Consider the following 19,602-nt stretch of genomic DNA (forward strand, 5'->3'; position numbering starts at 1 on the left):
GAAAAATTAACATTGGATAAAGTGCTTCAATAAAGAATAAATCTTGCACACTTGTGTTGGGGGAACTGTTGGCAGGATCTCATATCTTATGAGTAAAATCCTTTAATTTCTTTATTAAAATTAACAGAGCACCCCGAAAAATTTACATTTGATAAAAAGGCAAGGCATTTCAGTAATGGCCATTTAAGAGGCTTGATTTTTTTTAAATATTTACCTTTCTTTTGATTCCAACAATATCTACAGAAGCTCTTGGCCATCTGTACACAGTGATTCATTTGCAAAAATCCATCATCTCATTTAAAGGTCTGTAAAATTTTGACTATATACATAGATCTGTACACAAATCCAAACATAACGCCCTCTGTCTTCCTGGATGACTAGTCTGCTCATAGCAGATTACCTGAGACTTCAGTGAAAAACTGCAATCTCCTTCAAATCAGGGCTTTGATGCGTGCATGCGCACACACTGACAGACATCTGTCTTCACACATGCATTTTGTTCAAAGTCATGCACACTATCTTAATTTTTCATTAAGAGTAAAAGAGAAGGCGACTGACCTGTCTTCTACCCTGTGATGGCATACACTTAATGCATTCTTCGAAAGCTTGGGTGCGATATCGCAAAACTACCTGTCTCAATCTCATTCAGTGCTTCACCAAATGAGTTACACCTACATTTTGTCCATCGCTTAAGAAGTCTCCATTACAAACACACTATAACAGACATACATACGCACTCACTCCAAAGAGTGTTCCAAGAGGTTATAAAAGAAAAGTGAAACTAGGGGAAGCTTGAGGAGTTTGAGAAGTTCTCTTGATAAGCTATTGAAGGACAGTTGGTCCTCCAGGGTAGACGTCACAGAGTCTGCTGGTGTCCGGATTCGCTGAGCTGATGCCGGGGGTGGACTTAAGAGAGACGGACAGGCTAATGGAATAATCACTGGTGTGAGGAGGAGGATGTTCTTGCCCTAGAGAACCTGCACATGAGGAAAAAAAAATTTGAGAAACTTGTGCATGAACGAAACTCTGAAGCTGTTTATCAGTGTCAATGTTTTTCATATGTTCAATTGCCAAATAGCTACTGGGGTTTTCACACCTTTTAAAAGAAATTAAAAAGAACCAAACCGAGACCCTTTTTTCAATTCACCCACAAACAAATAAATATATAAACAGTGAAAAAAAAACACAACACTTCTTCATATTCACTTCTTGTACCCATCCACTGAGTAACTGCTTTTGTCCATTTTGTGATAGTGACTCACTTCTCTAGTCATCATTGTTAGTCTTTGAAACCCAGCCAACTTGAATATTAGGGATGCTCAAATTAAGACTTTTACATCTAATACCAATCTCCAAATTTCTTTTCATCTAATCATCAGATGTGGATCATTTAACCTTTTATCAAAACTGGCTATATGTAAGCTTTCTGCTCAATGTCACTAGTTAGTGACACTGAGCAGAAAGAAACTAGGCAACAACAATACCAACAGGGAAATACAGTTAGTGACTAACTGTATTTCCCTGTTGGTATTGTTGTTGCCTAGTTTGTGCCATCAAAAATACTGTTGTTAGGCCGTAAAAACAAGTAGGCTTATACAAACTATTCTTTACTGTATATAAGATAGTCCTAAAGAACAAGGCTTAATGTCAAACTGAAGTTGAACTGATAACACACTGGTGTAATTGAACTTAAAGTGTAAGTTTTGGTTAGTTTGTCACCATTTAATTTATATATTTGTATTCATTATTTTATTATATTTCATTTAACAATGCATTATATAATAGTATCTAAATATGTTATGTAGATGTATTATATGTATGTTCGTTCCTTTTATTGTTTGGATGTTGATACCATTAGTTCCACTTTCACGTGTAGCCACCAGGAGTGTAATAAGGGCGACACTCTCTCATGAGGTAAACAAATGACAGGAGAATGGAGGAAGAGCACTGGTGATAATTTAATGCTGTTTGTTCAGCAATCATTAAATAACGATGTTTGAATTATACCCCATTTTGTATTCCGCATTGTTATTATGAGACCCGTGCCTGGCGGTGACTGAGATATTCTACCGCAGATGATAATAAAAAACGCTTAATGAGGACGCTCCGGTTTAGTGTAAGAAAAGCGCTTAGTGCACGTAAACAAACTGAACCGAACTCTGAGCACTTCTGTAACTCCAAGCATGAGATGGAGTTGTGGAGCACAGAAGCACTCTGAAAACAATGTAATAATGCTCTTACATAATATAGACTCGACAGAAAAGTGCAAATAAACTTTGAAGCGAGCAGATTATTTATTTATTTATTTGATTAAATAGCAACCCTTTGCGATTTAATAATCGCACAATTTCATATCGGGATTTGTATTTTATTTTGATTAATTGTGCAGCTCTACAAGGGAATTAAAAATGTCCTTTGTTTTCAAGATCCACATATTAAAAACGGCATTTGAACTTATACTATTGTGTGCTTGGTGTATAGGTGTTTGACACTTTCTGACATGATTCAACAAATCAATTCATATCTTGAAAAATTGATTGGAAAATCACAAACAAGTCATATGGACTACTTTTTTGGTCCATTTTGAAGCTTGACAGCGCCAGCTACCATCCACTTTTGTTCCTTGGAAAAGAGCAGCTAGGACATTTTACTTAATACAACAAAAACATACAATATCTGTATATCCTTTAAAAAATCTTTGCTTGTGTTCCACAGAAGGAAGTCATACAAGTTTGAGAGACGGCATGAGGGTGAGTAAATTATGAGTGAATTATCGTTTTCGCTAAAGTGACCAAGTTGTACACAATCCTTACCTTTGTAGCCTCTGAATAAGCTGAGTGATCATGACGTCTGAGATCCCAGGATGTGTATCTTCAGCCAGGAAAATGGCCTCCCCAAGCTGCTCCAGAACTTCAGACTTCACTGCTGATTCTCCCACCCCTTCCTTCAACTGAGAGAACACACATAATTTGGATTCAGCAGGCACTTTTAAACAAAAATTACACTTACAGTGGCAGTACCTCTAGAGTAACCTGGGGTTCAATGGTGAAAGTTCAAGTAACAAACCTTACGTTTACCAGCCCAGACCTTTACCCACTAGGCCACACAACCATGTTATATAGGCATATAAAATACACACTACTAATGCTCCAATTTCTGTACATAAACTAAAAATCAAAACCTGAAAATGCTCATTTTAAATTAGCCATTTTTGGAATAATAATGTAATAATATTTCTAGGTGATTACATTAACTTCTTCCTTCAACTGGTGTGACTTTACAATAACATTTAAGCTCCAACAATTTTAAAATATTAAATGAATAACTATAGAGATTAATCGGCCGATTTTTTTATTTTTTAACATAATCGGCATCGGCCAATATCCAAGTATATCAAGCCGATTATTAGGCAGGCGCATCTGTGGGCAGCCTAGTGTTGTTGTGGAACACGTGTTCGACGCACGCTGCCCCTAGAGTCATTTTCCAGCAGAGTGAGCAGACCTCATCCAGTGCCTAAGGAATGTGCTAAGTTCCTTGGAGAAAACGGTAAGGATTACATTTGTATAACTCCTTTATATTTAATTAAAAACTTTTCATATGTTACTGCCAACTTCGAGAAAAAATGCGACATGACGTTCGTCTACTTTGGATATTGATAGCGTAGTTGAAGTTGCATTATCACAGCAGAAGGGTTGCTATCATGTCACAATAAGTAAGCAAGAATTTTGCAATTACAGACAGTGAATCTGAGACTTTTATTTGTTCTGTTTGTGTGTCTTATATTTGAGAGGGTTGTCACTCAATGCAGAGAAATAAGTAATAAAAAAGATACCAACGCACTATAGGCTAGTGAAGGACTGGCTTTGGTAAGCTCGGACGTTATCGTTTCTGCTGTCGGTACTGGAGAAATTAAGAAAATACATGTATTACTGCTATAAAGAGAAAGTTAATTTTATCTCGCCAGCCATTTCTATGTATAATAATATGAAACCATTTGTCTGTGATGCAATTTAGCTATTTGGAGTCAGAGAGAGAGAGAGAGAGAGAGAGAGAGAGATCTCGCTCACGCTGTGCCACAGCGAGAACAACACGAGCCCTGCTTAATGAGTGACAGAACTAAACATTCAAACATAGCCTGGTTTAGATCTGTGATATTAGTCTGATTTTATTTTAGATTTCGCCTTCCAAAGATTATAAAAATAATATTTATACATAAGCCGCATTCTGTCTAGCACAACTTCCTTCCCTTCACAGCGGTGCACTGACATTTCTCCCTTAAACTCAAACTTAACGTCAGAATCAGCATGATCGGTGATTGTTGTAAAATGCAGTCTAGCTACTGTTGCTAAATTGCGGGATGCGTTTAATAATAAAAAGAGCGCAAGAGATACCGTTCCCAAGGCGACGCACGCTCCGAAACAGACCGCAACGAGACAAGCAAAGTATAGGCTACTTTGGGTTTCATATGTGCGTCTAAACGATCAACTATACACCAAAATATTTCAAAACGACCGGCTTGGAGATTCACTTAAACACTGATTATGTCTTAAATGGACGTAGTTATGGAAATAGTTGGGAGAACATATGGTGCATCAGGAGCCTATTAGACTCGGTCTTAAAGGGGAAGCAGTCTAATAAACATGCTGACGATTGAGCCATTACTGCGAATCAAACAACAAAAGGCAAAGAGAAAATCACTTACAGCTCTTGAATGAATAACTTCTGCAATAATAAGCATTAATCTATCTATCATAAACTATGCAGTGTTATTTTACAATTGATTACTTTATTAGATTTCTTTTTAGACCACACCTGAACAGTAATGTTAGTAGACCTTCCTGAAATTAAATCACATGTGCCTATATAACGTTTATCTTTGTGTAATTGTTTATCTTTGTTTAATATATATATATATATATATATATATACATATATATAGATACACAAGATTAAGAATCCCGTTAAAGTACCGGATAGATAAGCAGTATCAGTAAGAGTAGTAATACCATTAAAACCTTAACGATACCCATCCCTAGTTATGCCTGTGCTTCTCTTGGATGCGCTGAATATTGGATTATGTGTCTGGATTGCCCCTTAATTAAAGCTGCATTTGGATCTCAAACTTCGTGTCTCGGAGCAGTTCGTAACACCTGCTTTGTTTATTTAATATATTTGTTATACATTATTTATACAATATGATTTTACATTATACATTTTTATTTTAAGTGTACAAGTGCAGATTGGTCAAGTGTTCAATAAATGTATTTGTTGAAGTAATTATTTGTTACATTTTATCTTTCAAATAAAAGGTTCAAATAAGAGGTTAAAAACAAGCACATATCGGCCAAATATCGGCCAAAATAAATTGGCAGCATTAATCGGCCATCGGCCGACCGGGATTACAAAAGATCGGCATCGCCTGAAAAAATCCATATCGGTCGACCTCTATCAAACAAACAAATTTATTATAAAGGTGTTCATTAATGTGCAATAGCGCATGCATTTTTGAAAGCAGTGTGCTTCCATAGTCTTCAGTGAGACTGTTGTCCAAATCATGACACATAAAGATGAGATATCATCATCATTTGATGACCAATAACATTTCAGCCCACCCCTAATCCAAACAATCAGTTAAGACTTCAAAATCCCCATATAACATATTATTTAATTAATCTTTGTATGTTACTTCACTTGTAAGTGTCAAGAGTTAAATATCTGCTGTAAACACGGCATCTGAACAACATTTGTAACACCTCCACCACTGCATCTCTCTGACAGCACCACAAGAGTGACAGTCCACTGCACTCTCATGAACAGCATGACAGGAAATGGAAGGATTTGTCCTTGAACGGAGGAGAGGGTGGAACAAATCAGTGTGCAGTCACTTGTCTCTGAGTTTCTTTCCACCATTCCTAGTTTCTGCTCTCTGCCACAAATACCTCATTTCTACATACTGATTAGTATGAGGCCTGAGGAAGTCACTACTGCCTTCAAAATATGCATTTAATATATAATAAACAATCAAGGACCACTTTTAATCCACATGCTGATATCGCTCATGTAATTACAAATATAAATATGTCCTTGAACATAAACGACTGGCTGACTTTTACATTGACAGCTCCACTGTAAGGCCTGTTTTACACATACATTTACATTTTATTCAAAGCAACTTACAGTGCACTTATTACAGGGACAATCCCCCTGGAGCATCCTGGAGTTAAGTGCCTTGCTCAAGGACACAATGGCGGTTGCTGAGGGGATCGAACCAGCGACCTTCTGATTAACAGTTATGTGCTTTACCGATGAAAGTGCCTAAAATGGACACGTGTGCCTTGGAACTGGACCTTGGAGCCATATAACAAGGTCACTTGGACTGAGTCCCGTTTTCTTTAATATCACGTAGACGGTCGTGTACGTGTGCGACGTTTACCTGGGGAAGTGATGGCACCAGGATGCACTGTGGAAAGACAACAAGCTCCCTACCTAAACATCGTTGTAGACCAGGTACACCCCTTCATGGGAATTTTAATCTCTGATGGCAGTGGCCTCTTTCAGCAGGATAATATGCCCTGCATAGGAACATGATGAAGAGTTCAAGGTGTTGCTTTGGCCTCCAAATTCCCCAGATCTCAATCCGATTGAGCATCTGTGGGATGTGCTGTACCAACAAGTCTGATTCACGGCAGCTCAACCTCGCAACTTACAGGATTTGAAGGATCTGCTGCTAACGTCTTGGGTGTCAGATACCACAGGACACCTTCAGGGGTCTTGTAGAGTCCATGCCTCTGCAGGTCGGTGCTGTTTTGGCAGCACACGGAGGACCAACAGCATATTAGGCAGTTGGTCATAATGTTTTGGCTCGGTGTATACATAAAAACGTACTTTACGCACACACATTTTCAAAACAACTTTTTCAAAAACATTTGAACTCACTTTCTGGATCCCAGTTGAATTATGATGTAATACTGAAATATTATTATTACTATAAGGATTAATATGTAGATTATATTTGTTTTGTATAATAGTAATATATTTCTGTCCTATTAACTTCACCAGAGCCTTTTATTTTACCGCAAAGCTTAAAGTGCTGTCAAATTAAATTCCTCTGGAATTTTTATTTTAGTGGAACACTGAAAGTGCAGTGTATATTTGACAGTTTGCAATGTTGATCACTAAATAAAATATAGATGCTAAATAAAAAGCACACTCCAATAATTGTGATGTTCACAATATTGTTACATTTTATAATAGCAAGCAAAATCATCGTAAATAAGATGATATCGTGAATACCGCAATTTTTACCATTGTTTTTACCGTGAGCAATGCGTACAGTTCATAAGACTGTTTTCCCAGTAATTTATCTGCCTGCTAGGCTTAGTCAAAACACTGCATTTTATCAGAGACTTTACAGTTTTTCATAGATATTAATGCAAGGATGATTGATAATGCAGAAAACTAAGTAAATGTTATCATATATGCTAATACTGTATATGGAGTTTTGCACAAGGGGATTTTGGTAAAAGTGCTGACTGCAAACGGTGACCAAAATAAAATTGTTAAAAATAAGATAATTTACCTGTGAACACTGCCGTTGAATGCACAGTAGTCTCTGAACACATAGGTTCTATTCTTTACATACCCCCCAGATGATGCCATTTATCGTAAATCTGTTACTAAACAACCAATGACCAATCAAAAAAGTGTAAATATTGAGAGAAAAAGAAAAAACATCAGTCAATGTGATTATCCTCAACCTCTATTTTCCACTTTCAAGCATCTGACACAGGAAAAATAGGCTCAGCAGCACTATAACTCAGCAATCAATGTGGTTTCTGGGATGCAGCACTGCCGAAAAATATGCATCACTTGCATGTTGCAGAAGTAGGAACAAAAACATCTGATGTCACTTCCTACCTCAGTTAAGACAGGAGTGATCACAGTGGATAAACTCTGGGACAGTGGTCTCTTCGTTGGCTCCTACACAAGCAGAGGATATCACAAACTGAGATAAAGAGCTGTAAACACAATGCAACAGTCAGGTACTTTTTTTTTTTGGTTCTGTCGCCCACCTCCTCTCCAGTAGAACTGGCTCCATTCTGCAGTTTTTTGGGATCTTTCTCTCGAATGGTGAAGATCCAGTTGTCGTTGCCAAAGTCATTCCCACCAGATGCCTGGCCATCCGGTTCTCTGAGTGAACCAGAGACATAAAAGAGAAGGAATAAATTACCAGGGACAACAGAAACAGCCAGAAGAGCAAAGTTAATATGTTATGGGCTTTTCACACTTTTTAACCATGGGATATTGTAATTCTAGGTTACTTAGTTCCACACTTTCGTAGTTTACCCTGGGATTCTAATTAATCCTGGGTATTCATGTTTAGAGATTTCACACTGTACAGTTGTAAACCAGGAGTTAACATGCATTTCATTTTAATTCAATGTCCATATGTAGAATGTCATATAAATTCTCTCTGGTCTATAAAAATAACCATAAAAATAAAACTGTCCCTTCATCACTCAATTAATGCATTTTCCATTAGTGTTTGCCATTTTAACTGTTTCACTCAAAAGATGGATCTAAACACATTGCATGAAAGTTTCTATGACAGCAAAAGAGCTGGAATTGTAAGAAAGCACAAGTATTACTCAATTTATTATGGTTTTTCTGTGGCTAAACAACTTGCCTTAATATTCTAGCATGGCAATGATTCACACTGTATACCTTGCACTGTAATTAAGGGTTAAAAGCCGTGTTAACATCCTTTCAAAATTCCTTGAAACGTTAACCCAGGATTATGCATAGTGTGAAAAGCCTTATTTGAAAGAAAATCTTTTGAGTGGCGTACGAGTCAGAATCATCTGAACTGGACTCCACTCTACACTGTTCCGCCTTCCAGCGCTTGTATCTGTCGATGAGCTCCGTCAGATAAGAAGTTTTCTTTGCATAACGCACAATGAGCTTGTGTTTCAGCAACTCTTTGGCTGTTGGTCTCTAAGAGAAAGACAGATATGAGAAAGAGTGAGACAAGTCCTTGTAAATAACCAAAATATTGAACGACTAGCTTCACTATTGTTATTTGATGTAGACACTCTACATATGCAGCAACTCTGCACACCACCAAACAGTAGACTACTTTAATAAACACAGGAGACTCAACAAACAACTGATTCCAATTGACAGTAGCATATTCATTTGGCAAGACAAACACTGACGTTGGCTTGACCAAGCTGGATAGTCAGACAGACAGTCACATAAATGGTCAGATAAACAATCAGAAAGATGGAGAGAGAGAGAGAGAGAGAGAGAGAGAGAGAGAATTTAAAGCAGATTAAAAGCATACATTTGTATGTATACATTTTTGACAGTTGGCGTTTGAATTAACAAACATTCCATTGGCCCATTTGAACATTCCATCAATGTAATGGGATTTTTCAGATCTTTGAGTGTGTGATGTGCGAAAACCGTAAGACCGGTCACATAGCACACTTTTCCAGAATAGTCTGAAGGTCTGTGTCAAAGTCTTTCAAGGACGTCAGTCCACTGGTGGCCATCATTGGAAAGCATGGAAGGTATTTCCAGACATGAAAGTGCAGCTCCTATCTACTTGAATGGGGAAAGACCAAAATCTCCAAAACGGTTGGTGAAGATTACGATCAAAGGACATATTTCAAATCTGCAGTAAAATCTTTACTGCAGATTATGCAAAACAAAACAAAAAACAATTTCCCAGGTTGTATACTTTTTGTACTCTTTTACCTGTAAGGCGGGACTTTCTTTCTACACCTGTTGACCATTCCAATTTCTCCCATTTTTTATAACAGAATTGGCCTGTCTCTGCTAAATAGTCTCTGTCTGTTCCAAGTTAGGTGGATGTAGCTTAAAAGCTCTAGGAGGAGTTAGTATTACAAATTTGGGTCTCGGATTAGGTATTTTGATTTATATATTTATTTATAAAAATAAATGTTTGTAGAATAACTGTATGCTATCTCTAATAAACCGTTTGGCCAAAATAATCAGTGAACCAGACGAAAAGGAAATGCTCATACTCACAAAACTGGGCTCCTTGTTCAGACAGGCCTCGACAAACTCTTTCAGAGGTTTGCAGTAGTTGCCCTCCAAAGTAGGGGGGTTGTTCTTTGGAATGAGGAACAGCACCTTCATGGGGTGCAGATCAGAGTGGGGGGGCTCTCCTTTAGCCAGCTCAATTGCCGTAATGCCCAAAGACCAAATATCAGCCTGTCAGAAATGTAAAACTGGATTTAAACAGAATCTGAATGAAGACTAACTTCCACAAAAAATTCCACCATTTCCACATGACCTGACAAGCTTCATCAGAATGAATCATAAGGAAAAACTAGAATAACCTATCTCCAGCGCCCCTCACCTTTGAATCATAGGCAGACTGTTTGATGACCTCTGGTGCCATCCAGAAGGGTGTGCCCACAAATGTATTCCGTTTAATCTGTGTGTCTGTAAGCTGACCGGCCACACCAAAATCTGCCAGTTTCACCTCCCCTTGCTCCGACAACAATACATTTGCAGCTGAAGGAAACAAAGAGCAAAACAGGGAAAGTGTGTGTGAGCAAGAGAGTACAAACAAACAATGGGGCACCCCGTGTTTCCATTTAAGATAAAGGCAGTGCAAAGCAAGCACAAACATTTACTCACACAGTATAATTTACTGTCATGCAAAACATTTTGTGGACATAATTCTGTCAAATCAGATGCATATTAGGTGTTGGATTTGCTCTGGATCTGGTATAAGAGGTGTTACAACCCTGGCCTTCCTCTCTCTGTCCTATAGGTGGCAGTATGGGATAGTTTTGGGTTAGCTGGGGAGTCATTGTCTAATTGGTTTAATTGTGGGTGCATTAGTATTAAACTAACCCTTTTTGTTTGTTTTGCTGCTCTCTCTTTGGGTTAGGTTCAGCTCACAAAAGAACTCTGCTATACTCACCTGTAGTTACCAGCTCAATATGATATTGGTTCTTCTGTTTAAAACCCCTAGACATTTTTCTTTATTACGTTTATTTTAATTCATTTACAATAAAATTATATTTTTAACAACATTTTGTGTCTGACTCCACTTAATGTTGTGTTGTGTGAAATTACTTCTTTGCCCAGGCCAAAAAGTCTGTTATTATGGTATGATATATCTCGGATAACCCCTACCCCTAAACTGTACCTAATGACAAAACCAACTGTGATTGATTGCTTAAAGATTAATTTTTTTACTTCTAAAGAAATAAATAGTGCTTTTGAAAAATATGTATAAAATGTATGACCGCTCATGTGAGATGAAGAGTTCTTCTGTCATATCAATAATTTTATAAAAGCTCTTATATACTTCATGGGGCAGGGGCACCTCATGGGGCAGCCATGTTAGCGTCACATGATGATCTGAATACTACTCAACCTCAGTAACTGCCCTGTTATTGGACACCTCAATTGGACACTTCCATTGATGGATTAAATGAATCCTGGCCTACTGTGCATCGTAAAGTTCTACAATGACTTTGGTAACTAAAAACTACAGTTTAAATAATGCAGCATCCAGGCCACTAGGTGTCAGTAGCTGTGTCCCAAATGAAACACTATACCAGATATGGGCAATATACGGCCCGTGGGCTGGATCAGGCCCTCCACATGGTTTAATGTGGCCCGTGGGTCATTTAATGTGGCCCGTGGGTCTTTTATCATAATAAAAGCGTTTTTATTTTCCATTGGATATTTCAGTTAACTTGCATTGGGACCTAACGCATCTCCACAAGCGTTTAACATGCTCAGGGTTGCCGGATAAGAGACACAACACCCCCAGTTTGAGATTTATACTTGCGCAAATTGCAACCATGCACGCGAGTAAGCTATTTCTATATTGCTTTCCCCTTTGAACAAATTTAGTGATCTGTAGTGCAATATTCTGCTCAAGGAAAAATTTTATAGGGCTACTCCGTGTCCATTCTTGAGGCTGCCTGTGATGTTTGGTGCTACTTTGCAGGTAAACCTTCTTAGTGATTAAATTAAATATAAAAGTAGATCTCGGCATCATTGACATGTGAGCAAAAGCAAGCCAGAGACAAATATGTATATGTATTTTTTATTCATGCAATTTAGAAATGTTGAAGTCCCTTCACACCTGTATGTTAATCTAACTCTTGCAGTAATCATTTATTATATTCATGCAGTCTGTGTTATTTAGTTGTGTGCTGAAAGAGACCAGCATCATGACCCTTTTCGCATGTAAACGGGTAATATTTTAGAAACAAATAAGTAAACTCGCCCGCTTTGCCCAAACATTAAAAGTTCTATAAATGTATTTATTTGTAGAGCAGTACAATACTTTAGGCAATCACAGAATAGTCCTATTAGTCACAGATATACCTCAAATTGAGTACACAACTATTTCTGGGCTTAAAAGTTACAAAAACCAAATCAATACAGAACATTGTATCTCAAAAGGAATACAATATGGCCCCCCCGTGCACTACTTAAAGCCCGATGTGGCCCCTTTACCAAAATAGTTGCCCACCCCTGCACTATACACTTACAAAATATACTATGTACTTAATTGCATTTAATGACTACTTAACTATTAGCTACTTTTTCAAAGTTAATGTGCTGTGAATTCCTCACAATTTAGAGATAATTTGCAGTTGAAATTTAATCAAAGCACAAATGTTTTTGGCCACATTTGTATGTGGTTTCTGTGATCTGATCACAAAACAGGAAGGTGACAGCATCACCTTCAAAATCAAGTTCACACTGGTTCAAGTTCAACTGTGCATTCCCTTCATTGTCTGTGCAGATGTAAATTGTAATATTACGTTTATGTTGTGGATTTAGTTGATTCATCTCAAATATAGGAGGATGCATTTGATTGAGCTAAAACTGGTTCAGTCTGCAAATGTTCAGCTCTTTCAGTTCATGCACGTTTGAAGCAATTGTTTCTCATTTTCCTTAAATAAAAAAATGTGTCAACATTGTTAATATCTTGCAGTATAATTTTCCTATTTTGTGAGCAGATGGCCCATGAACAGTTAATGGGAGTGCTGTCTGAGGCTGGGACTACATTGATTCAGGTGTTCATACCTTTGATGTCTCTGTGGATCTTTTTCTCAGAGTGGAGATACTCCAGGCCTTTCAAGATCTCTCTCAGGATGGTGGCGATCTGCGTTTCGTCCAAAGCACCAGGCTCCAGCTAAAAGATTGAAATCATCTCTCATCATACATACACAATGTATACTTTACATAAATATAATGACATTATTCCGCATTCATGAGATTACGGAACTGTTACTTTAGTTACTTTAAATTAATGTCATGCTTCTACTGCAATGTGTGCATTTGTTTTAGTCTTTTGACACCACATGTAAACAACACAGGGATTTGGATACATCATAGAAGTACATAAATCTATTTTTATAGGGTTCATCATAGACTGCATTTTTAGTAGATAAAACACTACATCTTACCAGATCCAGAGCAGATCCACCACCTAAATACTCCATGATGATCCATAACTTTGTATCCTACAGTAAGAAAAGGAGATAAGTGAGACTGGGTGTCAACAGGCGAGAAACATCCCAACAACTTCCAAACAAAAACTTTTCCTGAAGAGCTGGGGCATTTGCAAGTGAGAGGGTAGAGGTGTAATCCTAATCCCTCCTTCAATTTGGGATTAGCTAGACTGAGAGAGAGAGGAAGAATTAAAATTGGGTTGCATACCTCCCACCAACAGAGTTTGTGAGTGGAGCGGAGCAGCATGATTTTGCCTGAAGTGGGTTTTAAAAAAATACTTCTACACAAACAAAACATTTTCCTCTCGCACCAAGAGCGCTCCACCAATGCTCCGGAAACTAATGCAATAATGCACCACGTGTTAAGCAGTGTTAAACACTATTGGCATGAAGGAAAGATGGAATTTAGGGATGCACCGAAATTAAAATTCTGGGCCTAAACCGAAAATCCAGGATGCACTTTGCCGAAAACCGAAACTAACTTTTTTTTTTTACCTATTTTTTTTGTTTATAATTGTATTAATATTATATTTTTTCATTAATTTCATGAATTAATGAATCTGAATTGAAAAACTACAAACCAATAAAATAAATCACACTTTTATTGAAAGTAACACCAAAATTGGACAAAAAAATATATTAAACTATATTAAATATTATTCTTCATTCAGTTCTGTAAAAATCTAATTTTACAGATTTTATTAACAATTATCCAAATAATGTAAAGTTTTAGAAAACTATTATATGCAAAACAAGTCAAGTAATGAACTTAGCTAGCATATTTCAAAAAGTTTAAATATGCAACAGTAATTTGAATTAAAACAAAAAGGCAGAACACAGAATGGCAGAGGGCCTCTATTCCACTGATCTATATATAACTATAATATATAATTATATATATATATATATATATATATATATAGATCAGTACTCTTTTCTGTTTATGTAAACGTATGTCTACTTTAAGTGAAAATTATTGTGCAAAACAACAGTGCAAAACAGCAGTAATTGAACTAAATCCAACCTCAACTGTAAACAACAGATGTATCCTCAAGTGAAGAACAAGTGTAATGTAATTGCTATAGGCCTACACATCAAATTGGACCGCTTTCTATTTAAGTACAAGTGACAGGTTTCTCTTCAAGAACAAAACTTGCTAAACGTTCTGACAGTCTCTCCTGTCTGAAAGCTCATCAAGAACATGAGATGCTGCACTGAACAGTCTCTCACTCTCTGTGCTGGTGCTTGGGCAGATAAATACCTGCGTGCAATCCGCGCAAGCAAAGGAAAGCGGTCTTTGTTTATGTGCCAGTGGTCAAGGGGATTGTCGCTTCTGGCAATGGTTCAGCTAGATGCGTCTCAAGTTGTGTGGCACTGCTGTGGATCGGGGCACTTTCCTGTAGAATCTCTTGCTGTACTCTGTATATATATATATATATATATCTCTTGAAATTTCTACTGAACAAACACTGCAGATCGCAAATTTGATGTCCTTATCAGAAACTTTGAAGAATTTCCACACCGCTGACATGATCGGCCTTTGTTGGGTAGCGCTGTGATAAGGGCTAGATCGATCCAGAGTGAAATCTGAGCACTGAGGGGCGGGGCGAGGAGGTATATATTTTCGGCCAAAAACCGAAAGTGCCATTTTCGGCCGAAAATTTTCGGCGGCTGAAATTTCGGTGCATCCCTAATGGAATTTCTGATAAAACCAGAAAGAATGTGATAAAAAAAAAACTAATTTAAAATCTAGCAGCACATGTAATGTTTGACCTCCAGCACAAATGTTAATTCCGTTTTCTGTTTTCACGTTCCCTGTTATTGAGTTAAGCTTGCACTAAAGCTCGACTTAACTACATGCTTGTGTCTCATCACTTTATTCTTACATCAGCTGGCATATAGTGAAAAATAATGTTGGGATGGCAAAGGAGAACATGAATGGGGAGGTGGCTGCCACGACCAAATGTTTGTTGTGAAATCCCAATAGACATGTCCAAACAACATGATGATAATCCGTTCACATGTGGAGAGAAAATCTAAAGGGTCAGTATTAGATATATCCCCTATTAAATATTTAGAATAATCATATCAACATTCTAATCTGATGCATCTCAATCTTAACTGTAGGCTATTATTTCCCGCATTAAATATAATTGAACTTTTAACGACCTAAAACACCAACTGAACTAATCAAAATGTTAATGTTGCATATTTTGACTTTAATCGATTGTCATCTAAATTAATTTTAGTGCCATAGGCTAATTTATGCGTTACACATTTTGCAGATGAAGAAGCTCAGCAAATGCAAATAGAGGAAAAAATAAAGTGTCGAATATTCTGAGAATGTATTATTTTTTTTTCGTTCTCAGAATTATAGGGCAAGGTTAATTAAATTAAGTGCAATAATAGAAAATAATAGGCAATAATACATAGGCCTAATAACTTTTTTTTTTATTTTATTTATTAATAATTTATTAATTTGATTTAATTTAATGTTTTGTTTTTGTTCTGGTAATTTATATTTTTAATTTAATATTTGTGTTTTTTTTGCATCTAGCAATTTATTAATTGATGAAACCCAGAGAATGCTGCCGATATGTTGCATGGTTACGCGTGCATGGTTGCCAAAAGCTATAAAAATTATTTAATTTAGTCTTGGGCTAATGTTAAGTGTTCTAACAAAGCACATTGTAGCTTTTCTTCTACTATTGTGTATTTATTTTTCATATAACACACCTTCTGCATGGAAGGTTGTGATATTAAAAAGCATATTGAAATAACTTTACAGTCGAGAGGTAGTTGGAGCGAACATGGAGCGGGGTTTCTCTAATCCAGGAGGGCGGAGCGAGCGATGAGCGGGAAATGGACAACCCGGAGTGGAGCTGGAGCGGAGTGATTAAAGAATGCTTTGAGTGTGGAGGGGAAATTGTTGCCGCTCCACTCCACTCACATACTCTGCCCACCACACATGATGAGCTTAAGAGAGATTGAGTGTGAGTTTATTTATGTAGACACTGAAAACACAGATGCATGCTGAGCACCCCTTAAAATGGAATGGTTCACCACAGAGCAGCTGAAAGGCATGTACTGTACTTTCTTTCTTTCTTTTTGTATCTCTTTTACACCTGGAATAATTTATAGTCTAGGGGCATTATGCCGAAACAGGGGTGAACAATTTTTTTTCAGAACTTTATTGACGATTAGAAACCCGCACCATTCGTGCTACAGACTTAAATGATACCTCAAATCATGCTGCTTGTTGAGAAGAGGTGTGCCATTACTTATCTAAACAACTTACGATTACAAAAAAACCCATAGGGTCATTCCGTTTCAACATGAAGGAATAGTTCACCCAAATATTATAATTCTCTTATCATTTACTTTCCTGTATGCCATTTCAAACTCAAACTCATTCTTCTACGCAAACAAATATATTTTGATGGAAATACGAGGTGTGTTTTTCGAAACAATGCAAGCCAAATGGGTCCAACACTTTCAAGCTTCAAGCTCTTGACATCTGCACAGTCAAAAGGCACTGTACATGTGCTCTGCGCATGCTTCAAGAGCGGGGAAGTGTAATCAAGCTTCAAATCATGATCATTCCAAGGAGACGGCAGATGTCAATATTTATAGTGAAAAAAAGTAACATTTTGGTGATATCACTTCAGAAGACATGGATTAAATTAATTACCTTTATGTCCTTTTTAAAGCTTAAAAGTAAGTGACTTGCATTGTTTAGACAAACAGACATCATATCTCCATCAAACTTTGTTTGTGTTCTGCAGAGAAAATAAAAGTCATACGAGTTTGAGACGACATAAGTGTGAGTAAATGATGAGAGAATTATCATTTGGGTGAACTATTCTTTCAACCAGAGGTCCCCTGTTGAAAATGTGGTTTTTAATAATTATTTTGACTGGTGATCGAAAAACAAACACAAAGCCAAAATATTAAATGCAATGGATTAATATTTAAGGAGTAATTCATTACTTTGTACAGGGGTTCCAAATTACAATTTTCACATATGATTTGGAGAAAAATTACAAGTAAAAGAAAAAAAACCATAGAAAAGTGGCAGTGTCATTATTTTTACACTTCGGTTTATAACTAAAATCAGTTGACTTCAGTGCACCATTTGTTGCATACAGTGGGTACGGAAAGTATTCAGACCACCTTAAATTTTTCACTCTTTGTTATATTGCAGCCATTTGCTAAAATCATTTAGGATCATTTTTTTTTTTCCTCATTATTGTACACACAGCACCCCATATTGACAGAAAAACACAGAATTGTTGACATTTTTGCACATTTATTAAAAAATAAAAACTGAAACATCACATGGTCCTAAGTATTCAGACCCTTTGTTCAGCATTTAGTAGAAGCACCCTTTTGATCTAATACAGCCACGAGTCTTTTTGGGAAAGATGCAACAAGTTTTTCACATCTGGATTTGGGTATCCTCTGCCATTCCTCCTTGCAGATCCTCTCCAGTTCTGTCAGGTTGGATGGTAAACGTTGGTGGACAGGTCTCTCCAGAGATGCTCAATTGGGTTTAAGTCAGGGCTCTGGCTGGGCCATTCAAGAACAGTCACGGAGTTGTTGTGAAGCCACTCCTTCGTTATTTTAGCGGTGTGCTTAGGGTCATTATCTTGTTGGAAGGTGAACCTTCGGCCCAGTCTAAGGTCCAGAGCACTCTGGAGAAGGTTTTCGTCCAGGATATCCCTGTACTTGGCCGCATTCATCTTTCCCTCGATTGCAACCAGTCGTCCTGTCCCTGCAGCTGAAAAACACCCCCACAGCATGATGCTGCCACCACCATGCTTCACTGTTGAGACTGTATTAGACAGGTGATGAGCAGTGCCTGGTTTTCTCCACACATACCGCTTAGAATTAAGGCCAAAAAGTTCTATCTTGGTCTCATCAGACCAGAGAATCTTATTTATCACCATCTTGGAGTCCTTCAGGTGTTTTTTAGCAAACGCTATGCGGGCTTTCATGTGTCTTGCACTGAGGAGAGGCTTCCGTCGGGCCACTCTGCCATAAAGCCCCGACTGGTGGATGGCTGCAGTGATGGTTGACTTACTACAACTTTCTCCCATCTCCCGACTGCATCTCTGGAGCTCAGCAACAGTGATCTTTGGGTTCCTCTTTACCTCTCTCACCAAGGCTCTTCTCCCCGATAGCTCAGTTTGGCCGGACGGCCAGATCTGGTCGTCCCAAACGTCTTCCATTTAAGGATTATGGAGGCCACTGTGCTCTTATGAACCTTAAGGGCAGCAGAAATTTTTTTGTAACCATGGCCAGATCTGTGCCTTGCCACAATTCTGTCTCTGAGCTCTTCAGGCAGTTCCTTTGACCTCATGATTCTCATTTGCTGTGACATGCACTGTGAGCTGTAAGGTCTTATATAGACAGGTGTGTGGCTTTCCTAATCAAGTCCAATCAGTATAATCAAACACAGCTGGACTCAATTGAAGGTGTAGAACCATCTCAAGGATGATCAGAAGAAATGGACAGCACCTGAGTTAAATATATGAGTGTCACAGCAAAGGGTCTGAATACTTAGGACCATGTGATATTTCAGTTTTTCTTTTTTAATAAATGTGCAAAAATGTCACCAATTCTGTGTTTTTCTGTCAATATCGGGTGCTGTGTGTACAATAATGAGGAAAAAAAATGAACAAATGATTTTAGCAAATGGCTGCAATATAACAAAGAGTGAAAAATTTAAGGGGGTCTGAATACTTTCCATACCCACTGTATATGCCAGTGGAGCGGTTAAAAAATTAGAAGTAGTAAAAAACTAAACTTTTTTTGTGTTGTATTTTCCAAAGTTCAAGTACATATAGCTCGAAATGTATTTAAGATATCTTTGTATCCTATTAGCTTCTGGTCCAAAACAAACTTTCCTTTTTGTATATTCATACAAAAGGCCGTATATGCTTAAATCTCAGACTGAAATTTGGTTGATTTGCCATGGATTAACCCCACAGACTTATAATGAATGAGGGACACAAGCCATATCAAGGGACCAGAACATTACAGAGACTTGGGGTAGAGATCGACCGATAGTGGACTTTGC

The 19,602-nt window shown here is 37.6% G+C and overlaps 1 protein-coding gene across 1 annotated transcript in view; it reads right to left on the reverse strand.

Annotated features, from left to right (window-relative positions):
- Nucleotides 1–101: 101 nt before the first annotated feature.
- The window catches only part of LOC127646526 (serine/threonine-protein kinase 24-like), a 33,816-nt gene continuing 14,315 nt past the window's right edge, over nt 102–19,602 (reverse strand). The window contains exons 3-11 of the mRNA XM_052130265.1: nt 13,476–13,532; nt 13,093–13,201; nt 10,388–10,545; nt 10,054–10,239; nt 8,849–8,994; nt 8,073–8,190; nt 7,918–7,980; nt 2,814–2,950; nt 102–977 (exon numbers count right to left, since the gene is read on the reverse strand). Coding sequence (XP_051986225.1) covers nt 938–977; nt 2,814–2,950; nt 7,918–7,980; nt 8,073–8,190; nt 8,849–8,994; nt 10,054–10,239; nt 10,388–10,545; nt 13,093–13,201; nt 13,476–13,532 — 1,014 coding nt within the window. The 3' untranslated portion in view covers nt 102–937. The remainder of the gene's footprint in view (nt 978–2,813; nt 2,951–7,917; nt 7,981–8,072; nt 8,191–8,848; nt 8,995–10,053; nt 10,240–10,387; nt 10,546–13,092; nt 13,202–13,475; nt 13,533–19,602) is intronic.

Source organism: Xyrauchen texanus, chromosome 7 (genome assembly GCF_025860055.1).
Source record: "Xyrauchen texanus isolate HMW12.3.18 chromosome 7, RBS_HiC_50CHRs, whole genome shotgun sequence".
NCBI classification, from domain to species: domain Eukaryota; kingdom Metazoa; phylum Chordata; class Actinopteri; order Cypriniformes; family Catostomidae; genus Xyrauchen; species Xyrauchen texanus.